This window comes from Mirounga leonina, unplaced genomic scaffold, assembly GCF_011800145.1.
Source record: "Mirounga leonina isolate KUSES-001 unplaced genomic scaffold, KU_Mleo_1.0 Mir_125, whole genome shotgun sequence".
In the NCBI taxonomy this organism is placed as follows: domain Eukaryota; kingdom Metazoa; phylum Chordata; class Mammalia; order Carnivora; family Phocidae; genus Mirounga; species Mirounga leonina.
Window position 1 is genome coordinate 1568817 of NW_023270305.1, and position 15789 is coordinate 1584605.

Here is a 15789-nt window from a genome sequence, read left to right on the forward strand (position 1 = left end):
ACTTCGGTCGTTGTCCAGAGTGAATTAACAGAACCGAGCTCTGGAGACCCTGGGCTCCGGCTGGACTGCGCCCCCGTGTCCAGGGGCGCTCAGATCTGGGGGCCACGGTCGCAGGGGGCTCAGAACCAGGCCACGTGAGGAGTGCTGAAGGGCACACGCCCGCTCCCTGCTGGCCTTTCCAGCCTCAGTTCCCCCTGCTGTCTTTCCCCCTCTCTCAAGCCTCCCTGATCTTTTTAATGAAGCTTCCTCAGTTACGTCCCCCTTTGCTCCCTCCCCAAGTCAAAATCTATTTCTGTCTCCTCTCTGCTCCCAAAGGGCTCTGTGGTTCTAGTGGAGCCACAGTAGGAGTTTATAGTTGGGGTGTCGTGTGTGGCCTGCCTTCTCCAGGCCTTGGGGATTCTCAGGAGTGCAACGCACATGCTAGTTGCCAGTCTGGGGAGGGGCTGTCCACTGGAGGCGGAGGGGGGTCAGGGAGGGGGGCTGGGGCAGGGCCGTGGGGCGGGGGGGGGGGGGGGTGTCACACCAGGGGGCAGTGCGGGCAGACAAGGGATGAGGGGATGGGAGGGTAGGCCTGGGGATAGGAGTGAACCCAAGATCTCTGAGTGTCAGTTTCCACATCCATACAGTGGGAATGGGGACGGTACCTGCTTCATAGGATTGTTCGTTACGGCACCACAGGGATGGAAGGGGGCCCAGACAGAGTGAGGGTGACAGGAGTGTACAAGTGTATGCACTCCCTGACACGGTTTTATTAATATGTTGCTATGCATAATGCCTGTGATGGAAAAATACATTTATTAGAATTAAAAAATGAGATCTATGGTGTGAAAGCTTTTGTTGGTAACCTAGCATGCCTCTGGGTCAAATCCAGAGTCCAGAAGGGGTTGGCGTCTAAAGGGGCGTCACTGGGTGAAGCACGATCAGAATTAAAGATGGGAAGGTCTCCGTCTGAGTGGGTGTGGGCTCCACTGTGTCTGCCCAGTAACGAGACCTGGGTGTCCACACTTTGTACCGGAGTCAACCTGTGGTGGGTTTCTCGTGCTGTGGGGCGGTGGCAATGAGCTTTGTGTTGTCATGCCCACGATGGGCCTGGGTTCTTCTGGGAAGTAACACCGGACTCTGATGACAAGCTCTGTCCTTTCCCCTCACACCTCAGCTCTATGAGTCCACCCTGCACGCCTTTGCCTTCTCTTACTCCATGCTAGGAGAGGAAATCCAACTCCACTTCATCATCCCCAAGTCCAAGGAGCACCACTTTGTCTTCAGCCAACCCGGAGGCCAGCTGGAGAGCATGCGGCTGCCCCTTGTCACAGACAAGGTACTGGCTCTGAGTCCAGGGGGTGACATCACAGTGGCTGCGAGTGACCGTTGAGCAGGAGACCGGAGCTGCCTGATGAGTCAGGGGCAGGTGGGGCAGGTGGGGCAGGTGGGGCTGGAGATGGTGATTGGACTTGGAGGAGGCTGGGGAGCGCTTGGGCTTTGGGGTCACTCCGACTCCAGTTTGAACCTCGCTCTACCATTTTTGAGTTGTGTTATTTGAACCTGTCCCTGAATACTGCTGAGCCTCAGCTCCCTTATCTGTGAACTTGGGCAGTAGTAATTCTTGCAGGAGCTTCCGGTGAGCATGATTTGGAATGACCGACATAGGGCACCTGCACGGTGCCTGGATGATGACAGGTGCTCTGTCGATGTTCATCCCTTCCCCACCTTGTCTTTACTGCTGTCACAGAACATTTGAAACAGGCCAAGGTAGTAGAATAGTGTAGTGGCCCCTGCAGGCCTGTTACCTAGCCGATACTACCTAGCCTAGAGTCTCACAGCCAGCCTCGATCCGTCTGTCCTTCTCTTCTGCCTTCCTCTGTTATTTGGAAGCGAATCCCAGGTGGTGCATCACGTCATCCATAAAAGATAAATTTTCTCTCTTTTGAAGAGGGTGCTCTTCATAACTCATTGTCTCTGTGACCGGCATCCTTAGGGATGCTCCTCCTAGGGATGCCTGCTTTGGCAGATCAGCCCAACACTCTCAGGGTCAGCTTGCTGCCCTCCCACCAGCCCCAGCCAGTGTCAGCCTTGTGTGGAACGCTGCTTTTCCTTCTCTGGGTGAGAGGGCCAGTATGATGGGGTTTGAATTGCCTTTCAGACCCAGCAGGCTTCTACCGAGCGTTGAAAACATTTGTAAACAACCAATGGGGCCTTTATTATAGGGTGTCTCCTACTCCGTGGGCTGGGGTGGGCTGTTGCCCTGGTGGAGGATTTCTCTGTTACCCCCCTCACTTTTCCAGCCAGTGCCCACCAGAACTTCTGGGCACCAGCTACATCACAGCCTTGTAGTGGGTGCTCTGAGGAACTCAGAAGGAGTAGAAGACCTAGCTCAGCCAGACTGGAAGAAAACCTAGTTATTTATATAAAAGATTCACAACCCGAGTGTATAAGGAGTTAGACTGTATGGATAAGGGATTGAGGGATTTAAATCATCCAGAATAACATATACTCAGCACACAGTCGATGCTCATTTGGCAGGGTAATGCATTTGGGTAATTGATAGATGCTAGTTAGTTTGGGTTGCATAAGAAAACCATTCCCAAACGAGTACTTACTTAGCTTCTGATTCTCTGGGCTAGCAGCTTGGGCTTGGTCCCGCCGTGTGGTGACCCTGGCTTGGATGCGCTCACTCATGTCTGTGCTTAGCTGCCAGGTCGCCTGGGGGATGGCCGGGGAGGGTGGTTACCGTGGGGTGCCCGTCCCGTCTCTGCTCCCTGTGGTCCCTCCTCCACCACCCGCCAGCCCAGCTCATCCGTGAGAGGGTTCTAAGAGAGGGCAGAATGTGTCCGTCCTCTGGAGGCCAGGCTTGGAACTGGCATACCATCATTTTCACTGTTTTTTTTGGTAAAAGCAAGTCCCAAGGCTAAGCTGGATTCTAGCCTCCATCATTTGATGGAAGAGGCTGCAGAGTCACTTTTCAAAGGGAGGGGAGTGGTTGTGGCCATATTTACAAACACTTCCCCTCGTTATTCCTGTGTTTTCCAGAGTCACGAATGTATAAAAAGTCCGACATTCACTCCAACCACTGGCCGTCACGAACATGGACTCTTTAATCTGTACCACGCTATGGATGGTGCCAGCCATTTGCATGTGCTGGTTGTCAAGGAGTATGAAATGGCTATTTACAAGAAATACTGGCCCAACCACATCATGCTGGTGCTCCCCAGTATCTTCAACAGTGCTGGAGTTGGTAGGCATTGTTTAACTTGCCCTACTCGGTAAAATTTCTGTGAAGGGAGGCTCGGGAGAATATTCTGGAGATGAACGTGCTTAACATTTTTCATCAAGCTTTTTGATTTTTAACGCTGCTTTGATCTGCTGGAATATTCTTTCTTCTTTGATGTTTGGTTATTGGCTTAATTCACATTCTCTGTGATCGGCAAGGAGAAGCAGACAGGTGTGTGTGCAGGTTGGTGACGGAGATGAGAACCATCGGGAGCTGGCTGGTCTCAGGGTGGGCCTTGATGAGCCGCTCTAATTCTCACCGGGGCTCTGGTCCTGTGTGGGTGTCCCCGGAGGACAGACCGGAGAGTGGGAGTGGTTTTGCCCATTTCAGGTGCTGCCCATTTCCTGATCAAGGAGCTGTCTTACCACAACCTGGAGCTGGAGCGGAACCGGCAGGAGGAGCTCGGGATCAAGCCACAGGACATCTGGCCTTTCATCGTGATCTCCGACGACTCCTGCGTGATGTGGAACGTGGTGGACGTCGACTGTGGTGGGGAGAGAAGCAGGTGAGACGCCTCCCCCGACCCTGTTCCTTTTCAGCGGGGGAATCTCAGCCACCATCTGAGGACCACAGGGGGGACACCTCATCTTAGAAGGCATGGTGTGTGGTGGACAGGGCCCTGCATGGGGCAGGCTCCTGTTCCAAGCCCAGCTTTATTTTGAGTTTTTAATTGTGTTGATGTATCATCAATACAGAAAATCACACAATCTATAGTCACCATATGTACCTACGGGGTTGTCTGGGTGGCTCAGTCCATTAAGCATCTGACTCTTGATTTCGGCTCAGGTCACAATCTCAGGGTCGTGAGATCGAGCCTCATGACGGGCTCCCCGTTCAGTGGGGAGTCTGCTTCTCTCCCTCTCCCTCTGCTCCTCCCCTCCCCTCCTTCTCTTCAGGCACACGAGCACTCTCTCTCTCAAATCAATCAATCAATCTTAAAAAAAATAAAGTATCCACAAAAAATGAAAGTATGATACATATCCAGAAATTTTCACACACTGAACACCCATTTAACCAATTCCTGTGTAAAGAAATGGAACATCACGAGTGCCCTAGAAATTCCCTCCTGTAGCCTTCCAGACCCTGCCCCCTGCCCCTAGCCTAACTCCTAAGGCCCAGGTGTATTTTCATTTGCTGTGTGACATTAGGGTCACAACTGAACTCTCTTTGGGTTCTAGTTTCCTCATCTTTTGAAGAGCACTAAGACCTGTGCTGGAGGTTTGTTGTGAGGGTAACTTAGACTCTGAACGGCGTGCCTGGAGGTGGGCAGGAGGGCAGCACGGGTGGAAAAGGCTCGGTAGATAGACTCCCAACATCACTGGTAAAATAGTTCCTTTTGTGATTTTGCCACATGAATATTTCAGTTCAGTGTTGCCTGATTATTTTTGGCTTTTTTTTTTTTAATGTTTTTAAAGATTTTATTTATTTATTTGAGAGAGAAGGAGAAAAAGGAACAGGGGAAGGAGCAGAGGGAGAAGGAGAAGCAAGCTCCCCCCTGAGCAGGGAGCCCGATGAGGGACTCGATCCCAGGACTCCAGGATCATGACCTGAGCCGAAGGCAGACATTTAACCGACTGAGTCACCCAGGTGCCCTTTGTTGTTGTTGTTTTTTTAAGAGACATTAGGTTCGGGGTGCCTGGGTGGCTCAGTCGTTAATCGTCTGCCTTCGGCTCAGGTCATGATCCCAGGGTCCTAGGATCGAGCCCCACATCGGGCTCCCTGCTCCGCGGGAAGCCTGCTTCTCCCTCTCCCACTCCCCCTGCTTGTGTTCCTGCTCTCGCTGTGTCTCTCTCTGTCAAATAAATAAAATCTTAAAAATAAAATGTTTAAAAAAAAAAAAAAAGAGACATTAGGTTCGTTTACTTCTTTTATGTTACTGATATCCTAATGAAACAATGACCACTGATGGCTGTTTTTCTAGAAAAAGGTGTTTTCTGAATGATAGAGCTACGTGTGGCTTATGGGAGGAGCAATTCCGCTTTGCTGCCAATATTCTCCCAGACATTCTTCCACAGGCAAGAGCTTGGCCAAGGGCTGAGACGGGGAGAGAACTGGCTTTCATTCTGCCTTCCTGAATTCCATTCTGAAGCAGCAGTTAGCGTCCTGGGGTTGGGGCTGGTCCGGGCCCGGGGGAGTTTATTGAAGCCCCTTGGTGGGGGAAAAGCAAGCTGGGGTCCCGAAGAGTTGAGCCGCGCGCCTGGGCCCAACGCCTCGCCCTGGAGCCCCTGCCGTCAGCCCCCTCCCTGGCCATCAGGTGTCCCTGTTGTCTTCACGGGCCACAGACACTGGCAGTCCAGCTGGGGTGGGCGTTGGTGCACTACCCTCTTCCTTCCCATCCCCTCCCTGGAACGCGTGCTGGAAAGCTTGGCGCTCTCCCCACCGCTTGGCCTTCAGGTCTGCAAACCGGAAATGCAAAGCGTTTTAGCACGGGATGGGAAGAAGGGCTTCGGAGACAGCATTGTTTGAATCCAAGTCCTGCTGAGTCACACGGGGCAAGTGACTCGGAGCCTCTTTCTCCTCATTGGTAAAAGGGGGGTGATATGTCCATGGCATGAGATTGCCGTGAGGATAAATGATGGTAGATGTGACGTGCCCGGGATGGCGCCTGGCACTCGGGGGTGGTCGTGACGGACTCCAGCCAACCAGCCCTACCTACCGGCACATGAGCTCCCGTTGGAAGGCAGCCCCCGGGCCGGAGCCAGAGGGCCCTGCTGCTCTTGGCGCCTCAACCCAGGGACGTCAATCTTCCTCTTTCGAGCAGGGAATTTTCCTGGTCAGAAAGAAACGTGTCTTTGAAACACATCGTGCAGCATATCGAGGCGTCCCCCAACATCACCCACTACGCCCTGATTGGCATGCGGAAGTGGTCCAGCAAGACGGGGAGCGGTGAGGTGCGTGAGCCCTTCTCCCGCTGCCACGTGCACGACTTCATCATCCTGAACGTGGACCTGACCCAGAATGTGCAGTACAACCAGAATCGGTGAGTCCTGCCCGGCTGCGGCCGTCGGCACAGCCCGCGGGCCCAGGCCCTCCAGCCCATAGCGTTGGTCTGGCCCTGCTTTCAGCCCTCAGGCTGAAAAAAACTTTGCATCGGAGAATTTTGTGGAGGGGAGATTTGCATAAGATCATGCAATTTCCTTCCTCAGTCCACGTGATACTTTAGTGACCACATATGTGCTACATTGTTTCTCTGGCTTTTTTGTCTCCTTCTTGGAACACATTGCTTTAAAACTGGAAAGTAACTTCCGTGTGATACTCTCTCCAGGTCTAGTCACAGAAGCGCTCACATCTGAAGAATAACCCACTTGCTAACACTTATCAGGCGTTTCCGTAGGCCAGGCGGTGGGCACACAGCCAAGATGGCCCTTGTAGGAGCGTCGATCTGGAAGCCAGGCCGCCCTGCTGGGAATCTGGGTGCTGCCATTTACCAGCTTTGCATTTTAGGCACAGGCCTTCCATCTCTGAGCTTTGTTTTCCTTGGCTGTAAAAAGTGGCTCCTGTTTTTATTCCGGGCAGTTTGTTGTTTTCTCTTTAAGCGGTAGATGAAAACCAGTGTCTGTGGAGTCCCTCGCGCAGGGCCTGGAGCATCGGGTCAGCCCATGGGCGTGCTTCTGTCCTGTTAGCCTTGGGTATATGCTGCCTGCCCTGGTGCAGACAAGCTACAGCTGGGCCTGCTCTCTTTGTTGGTTTTGCCTTATTCACATGCCTCTGTACGGGAGGAAGGAGCCTACCCCACCACTGGACGCCCCCCCTCCACAGGGGCACACCCTCCACGTGGCTGGTGGGGTGTGGGGGGGGTGGGCGGCTGCATCCAGTCCTATCCGCTCCCTCCTTTGCTTCTGAGCAGGTTCATGTGTGACGATGTGGACTTCAACCTGCGCGTGCACAGCGCTGGCCTCCTGCTCTGCCGATTCAACCGCTTTAGTGTGATGAAGAAGCAGATTGCAGTGGGTGGGCAGAGGTCCTTCCACATCACGTCCAAGGTGAGTGTGCCCACCGAGTCTGCTGCCAGGGCTCCCGTGGTGTGCAAACAGGCTGGGAGCTGGGGGGAGGCCGGTCCGGGGCGTGGGCTTGATCGCTGGCTGGTGTGAGTAAAGGGTTTTAATTGGGAGCCTCGGGAAGGGAAGCATGCTGTCGGGTTTCTCTTGAACTCAGGTTCTCATCAGCACCTGGTACACATCCCGCCCGCACTCCCACTGCCGACCTAGCTGTCCTGTCGCTGTGCTCTGTGCTCCCTGGTCTGGCTTCCCTGTTGGACAGAGCTCCTGGGGGCGCGGGGCGCCATGCTCATCTCCGGGCCCCCGGACAGGGCCTGGCCAAATAACCGAGCGCACCAACAGGCTGGCTCAGTAGCTGTGCTGTCTGTGCATGAGCCAGCCTCCTGGTGGGGAGAAACGTGGTCTGATTATGGCCGTGCTAGCTGCAGAATTTGAGGTGCAAAGTCGCAGCAAACCCTCAGAGGTCTGTGTCTTCCAGGAAGCCATATGGGGCTGGCATGTCTCTCCGATCCCTGGGCCAGAGCCCCATTCTCTGCTTTTTCCTTCCATCTAACTTGAATGTTGCCCTGATGCTGGACATCAGCCAGTCCCAGTGCCACCTGCCCCCTCCCAGCCTCTGTCCTTCCTTGTCTCCACTAAATCCTTATGTGGTGGCTTACTTATCCTGAGCTGGGCCAGGTCTGAATTCGGATACCAGTCCCCAACCCCTACCCATCTGCCCCTTCCGATCAGCAGGGAGTGAAGCCTTCTTTGAAAGGGAAAGTCCATGCTCATTTCTCTTAAAAAGTAGCAAGACATTTAAATAAAAGGTCCGTACCTCCAGAAGAACTTGAGAATCATGAAGTCCTACCCACCCCCACCACTAAGATTTCTTACTGAAATTGTGTTAGATTTATAAGTTTAATTTTTAAAATTCTGATCTTTGTCACATTAAGTCTATCAAAGAGCCTGATGTGCTTTTTTTTGAAGATTTTATTTATTTGAGAGATCGACAGAAAGAGAGATCACGAACAGTGGGGAGGGGCAGAGGGAAAATCAGACTCCCCGCTGAGCAAGGAGCCTAATGAGGGGCTTGATCCCAGGACCCTGAGATCATGACCTGAGCTGAAGGCAGATGCTTAACTGACTGAGCCACCCAGGCACCTGGAGCCTGTTATGCTTTTAAAACCAATTTTTCTTTATATTCCTCAGTATCATTTTTTAGCTTATATATTTTATCTTCATTCCTATTTTGAGCATCATCTTCTTTTCCATTGGGTTTAGTTGCATGTTGATATATATAGGAGAGCTGGGAACATTTGGTAATCATTCATCTGAATGAAATAACTTATTTTCATTTACTCATTAAGTATTTACTGAACACACCGTCCCTTCAATCAGGAGTGTAGAGCCTTGCAGCTGAGGCAGATGTTAAGTAGGTAGCGAGATGTCCTTGTGGTAAGCACTGCTGGGGTGATGTTTGTCACAGGGAGACCTCCCTGTGCGAAGGGTGGGGGTGGGAGTCTGTGTGAGTGTCCCTGAGAAAGTGACATTAAAGCAGAGACCTGGGGGTGGGGGGCTGGTGAGAAACGGCTTCATATCCAGGTTCAGGGAAGAATCTGGGCGAAGGAGCTGAGTGGCTGGGGCGAGGAGGTGAGTGTGGAAGAAACATAACGGGCAGGGAGAGTGGCAGAGATGGGCTGAAGAGAGTAGGCAGGGCCTTAACAGCCATGGGAACGTTCTGGACTTTATGTAGGAGTAATGAGAAACCACTGATGGGTGTCCAGCGGAGGATTTGATGAGTTTGATTTATGTCGACAGTCCGTCTGGCTGCAGCCTGGAAAGCGTGTTGGCTCTGGAGTAGGAGGTGGTGGGAGAGGATTGGCAGGGGTCAGCAGGAAGTGCAGTGGGGGTAGGTGGGAGGCAGATACGATCTGGGGGCCAGGAGGAGGCCGAACCTGCCCAGAAGTTTGCATCCTTGGATTTGGGGGAGAGTTCCCAAGCTTCATGGGTTCTCTCGATTTTTCTAGACCAGACGGCCGGTTTTCTGCATGGAGTGATCACTGTGGCAGTTCTTCCTGATCACATTCATTAGTTTCACACGTCCCATTTGGGGAAAAGCCCAATTTTTCTTAATAGAGAATTTTGTGGTTGAAGGTTGGGTTCTCCCCTGCCAGCCCTACCCTGCGACTGAGTCTTCCGGGCCAGGGCCACCCCCCCGCCCCCAGAATCCTGGCTGGGGGGAGTGGCTGGGAGCGGCTGACCCCACGCCTCCCCGCGCAGGTGTCTGACAACCCCGTGCCCATCGTGCCGGCCCAGTACATCTGCGCCCCGGACAGCAAGCACACGTTCCTCGCGGCCCCCGCACAGCTGCTGCTGGAGAAGTTTCTGCAGCACCACAGCCACCGCTTCTTCCCGCTCTCCCTGAAGAACCACAGCCACCCTGTGCTCTCGGTCGACTGCTACCTTAATCTGGGATCTCAGGTGACTTTCAGAACCACCCCCCCCCGCCCCCGGCTGAGCCCACGAGTCCACCATGTTCCTAAAACAGATGCGCCACCGTCCAGGACTCGGACTTGTAACTGCTACTGAGCTCCTTTGCCTCTGGTGTTTACCTCGCTTTATAGCTGAGAGAGTTTAAATGCTTTGCCCCCGATATTATAAATTAGGAATGAAAGCCGACTCTGATGCCAAAACACTTCTGATGCTCGGATGAATTAGTGAGTAGATAATCGGGAGAAATTTCCTGGAATTGATTTTTAGGATTTAGATTTGAAAATAACACTAAATATCGTCTCTGCACCTGCCCCCCTCCCCCCGCCGCCAGCAGCCTTGAGCTTGACCAAGCAGTTAGTCTTTGTTGGATGCAAAGCCCTAGCGTCATGTGGTTGAGAATTTCAGGGAAAACAATGTTTTCTCTTGGATTTCTTCTTTTTCAGATTTCTGTGTGCTATGTGAGCTCCAGGCCCCACTCTCGAAACATCAGCTGCTCTGACTTCATGTTTAGTGGACTCCTGCTGTACCTCTGTGATTCTTTTGTGGGAGCTAGCTTTCTGAAAAAGTTTCATTTTCTGAAAGGTAACTGCTCATACCTTTTACTCTGGACCTTGATTTGAATGCCTTTCATTACCCAGTGCATCTGAGGAGATGACTTCTGGTCCTCATCCTTATTTGCCTGTGGGTAAACGGAGGCTCAGAGAGGAAATATGAGTGCCCCAATTCCAGGAAAGTACAAGAAGGCTGGGATGCAGTCCCAGGGTGACTCTCATTCCCTTGTACCTGCCTGGGTAGAGACAAGACACATCCCCTTTCTTTTAGGCAAAGAGATAGTTTCACCTTCTGTGTTCCTCTTCAGCCCAGATTCTTAGCATCAGCACCCAGTTCCCTCAGTTCCTTCCTCCTGGTACCCGAGTTCTTCCTCCTCGTCTCGGCGGTGTTGCCTACTCTTTGCCTTTTACTCTGACCTCCCTCCTTCTGTAGCTGTTGTCATGCTAGAGGTGTTGAGAGTGACAGACATTGATTCTATAGGACATAAAAAAATGGTTTCCAGGCAGCTGGGATCCCTCACCGATTTGCACTTAACCCTGGGCGTCTTCACCCTGACTTTCTCGAGCAGGTGTTTCCTGAGCACCAATGCTCTATAAGGCTTGGGAAATAATAAGAGGTTTCTAACACAGTCTTTGCCTTCGGGAAACATTTTGTGTAACAGGAGGACAGGATGTGTGGGTAGGAGGGAGACAGACCAACAGAATGAACGGATGAACAAGCCAGAGTGATGGATCGATGATTGGAGAAGTGGAGGGGAGGGAGAATTCCCAAGGCTGGGCAGGGAGCGGGGGTTGCTGCGTCGGGCCTGGATGCAGGCAGCTTGCGTGGGATGAGAAGGTGGGGTCCTGCTGGGAGGCGGGTAGCACAGGGCAGTTCACACAGGGCTGGAGCTGGGACCACTTGGTTTGCGATCAGACCCATGTGTCTGCTTCTGGTTCTCCCCCTTTCCTTCCCCCTACTTCTTTCTGGACCTTTCTTCTGGCCTCCCCAACTAACAATCGCACTGTGTGTCCTGTTAAGATTATGAAGCGTTCCAAAAGTCACAGGAGGCCACCTGGTGGTCTGGTCCTTTCCTCCCAAGCAGCATCGTGTTTCCTTATTGCAAGTAGAGTGCAGGCGGTCGCTTGCATTTGGATAAACTCACCTGTTTTCTTCAACGCCTCTGCCATTGCTCATGCTTGTAGGTGCCACCCTGTGCGTCATCTGCCAGGACCGGAACTCCCTGCGGCAGACGGTGGTCCGCCTCGAGCTGGAAGACGAGTGGCAGTTCCGGCTGAGGGACGAATTCCAGACCGCCAACGCCAAGGAAGACCGGCCGCTCTTCTTTCTGACGGGGCGGCACATCTGAGGGCGACAGCAGCAGGTTCTCTGCAAGAGTGGAGCCTTCAGAACCTCATGCGCTTGAGGCTACAGGAGATCTGAGATCCCTGGGTGCTCGAACTGGAACGGCCCCGGCACTGCCGTGTGCTGCCCCCTCGTGCTGTGTGCTGGGAACCCTGGGCCGGGACGTGCACGGAGTCTTAGCGAGAGCAACGAGGAGGAGTTGGTGGTGAGCAGGAGCGCAAACCCATGCCTGCCGGTTACCGGGCCAGACCACGTGGCCCTGGGCTCTGTTGAAGCTTGTTTCATGAAGAACAAACTGTTGCCTGCTGTCATGTCATCCATGTGCTTCCATGGACAAACCTGACTTTTCTCTTAGTGCTAAAGGATCGCTCTTGGATTTTCTCACAGAGGTGCCAGTATTTTGGGTGAAGGATAGGATTTTGGCTATGTGGGTTTCCTTATCACCTACTACAAAGCAATATTCCAGAAGAACATTTTAAGTACAAAGGTTGGAGATGGGAAGAAACTAAGGTCATTTCCTAAGAATTATGTAATTGCCTACAAGTTTGCTCTTCTAGAAGCTAGCCCAAAGGCATCAACTCTAATAAAGTAAAGCAAATGGTTTTACGTCAGAGCACCTATGATTCTATTAAAATAAAATAGTATAGGGTCAATACCCTACCTCTTAGAAAGGGCAAAAGTGAAAAGAAACTTTCTTTAAAACAAAAAGGGTTTCAGAAAGGAAATTAGGGTTGCTGAGGTTGACCTGAAGAGACAGACTTTGCCTTACAAAGGAAAGAGGACCAAATCGCTTGCTTTGAAACAACAAACACAACCAAAGTGACATAGAAAATAGTTGGTAAGAGCTAAACTTTTGACTGTAATTTACTGAAGCTCAGTATTTCGTTCCTTAAATAGCTTGTTTTCTCTTATGAGTTCTTGGCCCCAATCAGAGTGGAAGGGGGCAGAGCAGAGAAGACAGCAGGAATGTTCCATGATGCTCACCGGTCCATTTGTCTGCCAGAATGTGTATCAAGCCAGCGCGTTAGAGTCTCCAACCACAGGCCACGCGTTGGACCATGTGCTTTTACAGTTAGGATCCTGCTTAGTCCTTCCAACAGCCCGCGTGGGTGCAGTTATTCTCCACTTGGAAGATGACAGGGTTCAGATGCAGAGAGCATATACCTCTATAAGATCACAGTGCAGGAGAGGAGCAGAAGGATGGACGAGTAGACTCCTGCATCCTGGACCAGAGTCTGTCTTGCCCTGCACCACAGTGCTTTTGGAGTGTCCCTAACTGAAGAAAGAATTTAAAGATATTTAGAAATGAACCATCAGAAGGCATTCCAACACATCCATCTCAGACATTTATAAGCACTCTAATGGATAACCGTCCAAGAAGAAATTATTTTAAAAGATGATGCCAAAGAGTTAATCTTTTTTTTTCCCCTAAGGAAAAAAAAAAGCCCACGAGTATAAAAGATTAGTTCAATGTTTATAAAACGATCACTTTGTATATGCCATTATTCCTATCTTGGAATAAAAACTTACCTTCTTTAGTTATATTTGTCTTTTGTGAATAGCAGCTTCTGTGCTACTCTTCCCATTTTTTTAATTTAAACTTGAAAAAAAAACCCAAAATATTCTTGTTTGTTCCAGCCTTATAAATAAAACATAGAGTGCACTTACGGTTTCTTTGGTAAGTATTGCATTATTTTGAGAGGAAATAGTGTGGCCAGTGATCTCCAGGGGCTCCCTGTTAAAATCTCAGAAAAGACAGTTTTGGAAAGGAAATGATAAATCCATAAAAATAAACATACATCCACATGTGGAGGAATCCCTGAAAGAGAAAAGCAGACAAAATTAGGTGTACAGAAGAGCAGAAATGAAGGAAAGCACAGCTCAGACCATGCAGAGAAACCTGCATGGGAAGATGGGGTCGGGGTGCTGTGTGCTTCAGAGTGGCTAAGGAAGCTGGAAGGGGGCCTGGGGCATTTGTCAGGGTGATTATAGTTTAGGGCAGCTGGGCTATTCGATTCCTTCCAGCTCTTCTGCAACACTTACAGATGCCACCAGTGTGCGCTGAGCAGGTGGCCATTGCTAAGGCAGAGTGTGGAGCCTCAAGGAGGAGGGCATGGGGGTCCAGACTTTTGTGAAGACAAGCTTTTGGCACACCCCTCTCCAGGGCATTGTCCTGTCCCCCACAGTCATGTGGGGGCAGTTTACAGTAAACGAAATAAGCAAACAGGAACTCTCTAGTCTGGAAATCAACAAAAAACTAAGACTCCTGAAAAAGTAAATGTTATATAGTGAAGGGTGATAACCTCAATAAAGAGTCAATAAAGCAAACAGAATCCTATAAAACAAGTGTGATTAAGATCAGAACACAGTGAAATTATATGGTATCCAGAACAAAAAAGATGGATTATAGATCTTGGAAATCAAAACTAAAACCTCAGTAGGCAGATGAAATAACCAGACAAGCTCAAGAGTAAAGTAGCTGGAAGGTGCAGCTGAGGCGTGGGGATGGTGTCTCTGAGAAGGCAGCAAACAGGAATGTTGGTGGTCTGTGCTAACACTTGACTGTTCCCCTTGCTCACAGCACATCAGCCATCTGGCTCTCCTGGCCCACTTGGCCACTCCCAGGCAAGTACCCACCTCAGGTCTGTTGCTTCCTCTGCCCAGAACGCTTCTTCCCTTCACATCACTCAGATCCCTTATAGGTCCCCTCCTTAATGAGGTAGAATACATTAGAATACATTTTGTTTAGTGTTTTATTTGTCTATCCCCATGGAAGTAGGAACTTTGTAAGACAAATTCACTGCTGTGTCCTTGAAGACTTGAATATGCCCAGCAAATGGTAGTGCTTGTGCCCATCAATGGACTCTTTTCTGTCTTAGGTGCTTCCAACATGGGAGCTGGGAGTGGGAGTGGCTGGTGATGGAGGAACTGATGAGTGAAATTGAGCTAAAATTCTTGATTTAATGGGATGGGATTGATTAACATGTTAGCAGAAAAGAAACATTTAAATATATGTTAAAAAAAAAAAACCAGTAATCTCTGGATGTCCAACATCTAAAAAGTAAAGGGAGAGTGACACCAAAAAACCCCAGTGTATGTGGTACAAGGGAAGAACAGGCTGGGGAGGGGAGAGAGAAGAAACTTGGTAAATAAAGTAGTTGACAGAAACACATCCAAATGTATCCCTCATCACAATAAACATAAATGGATTAAATTCACCTAATAGCAGCTGGAAGCTCTGAGACTGGGTTAGGAAAGCTAACAGAATGGGCTTCAAAATTGTGTTATACGCAAACAATGAATCATGGAACACTACATCAAAAACTAATGATGTAATGTATGGTAATTAACAAAATTTTAAAAAATCCCTTTTGAAAGATAAAAATATTTTAGAAAATTAAATGGGTGAAGAGATACTTTAAAGTTCAAAGTTAAACCCAAAGAGATGACAATGGTCACAAAACTTTGTAGTTATGCCAGCACTGCTGTGAAATCTAGAAAGCCAGAACAGGAAAAGAATAGGGTAATAATGGAATAGTTGCATAACCATGATTGGAGACTAGTGCATTTCTCCAGAAATACAGACAGAAGACCAATAGAAATGAGAGTCGACCAACACAGCAACATGTGTGATTTAAAGTCATTAACCTCCAAAGAGGAGAGAATTCCTGTGGAATAGAAATTCCAGGAAATGTTCTGGAACCAGACAGAGGTGATGGTTGCATTACATTGTGAATGTGCTAAATGACACTAATGGTAAATTTTACCTGTATTTTGCCATAATAAAATTAAAACTATTCCAGAGCATTGGAAGATACTGAAATCTGTACTTCTGCAAGGCCAGAAATAATAATCACCCTCAAACCAGATAAGAATAATAAATACACAGACGGTGGCTCTTTTTTCCTGAATACTTCCAGCAATTTGAGAACTCTTGCAGTAAAGGAAGAGAAATTGGGCTGTAAGAACAACGTTCATATGGATGTCAGAGTTCTCCCGGCAGATGTGGCAGAGAGAGGGCATGGAATTTGAAACCCAGAGACTTGGTTTCATGCCTTGATTCCTTTGCCAGGTCACCTGGCCCCCTGGAGAATGTGTTAGCTCTGAAATGAGTAACAGTCGGTAGCAAACATTTTTGAACACCTACTATGT

At 49.9% G+C, this 15789-nt stretch overlaps 1 protein-coding gene across 1 annotated transcript in view; it reads left to right on the forward strand.

Annotated features, from left to right (window-relative positions):
- Nucleotides 1-13132, forward strand: part of GREB1 (growth regulating estrogen receptor binding 1) — a 70745-nt gene extending 57613 nt beyond the window's left edge. Inside the window, exons 25-32 of the mRNA XM_035000607.1 lie at nucleotides 1157-1318; nucleotides 3028-3232; nucleotides 3599-3773; nucleotides 6030-6248; nucleotides 7116-7251; nucleotides 9529-9729; nucleotides 10185-10323; nucleotides 11478-13132. Coding sequence (XP_034856498.1) covers nucleotides 1157-1318; nucleotides 3028-3232; nucleotides 3599-3773; nucleotides 6030-6248; nucleotides 7116-7251; nucleotides 9529-9729; nucleotides 10185-10323; nucleotides 11478-11641 — 1401 coding nt within the window. The 3' untranslated portion in view covers nucleotides 11642-13132. The remainder of the gene's footprint in view (nucleotides 1-1156; nucleotides 1319-3027; nucleotides 3233-3598; nucleotides 3774-6029; nucleotides 6249-7115; nucleotides 7252-9528; nucleotides 9730-10184; nucleotides 10324-11477) is intronic.
- Nucleotides 13133-15789: the final 2657 nt, after the last annotated feature.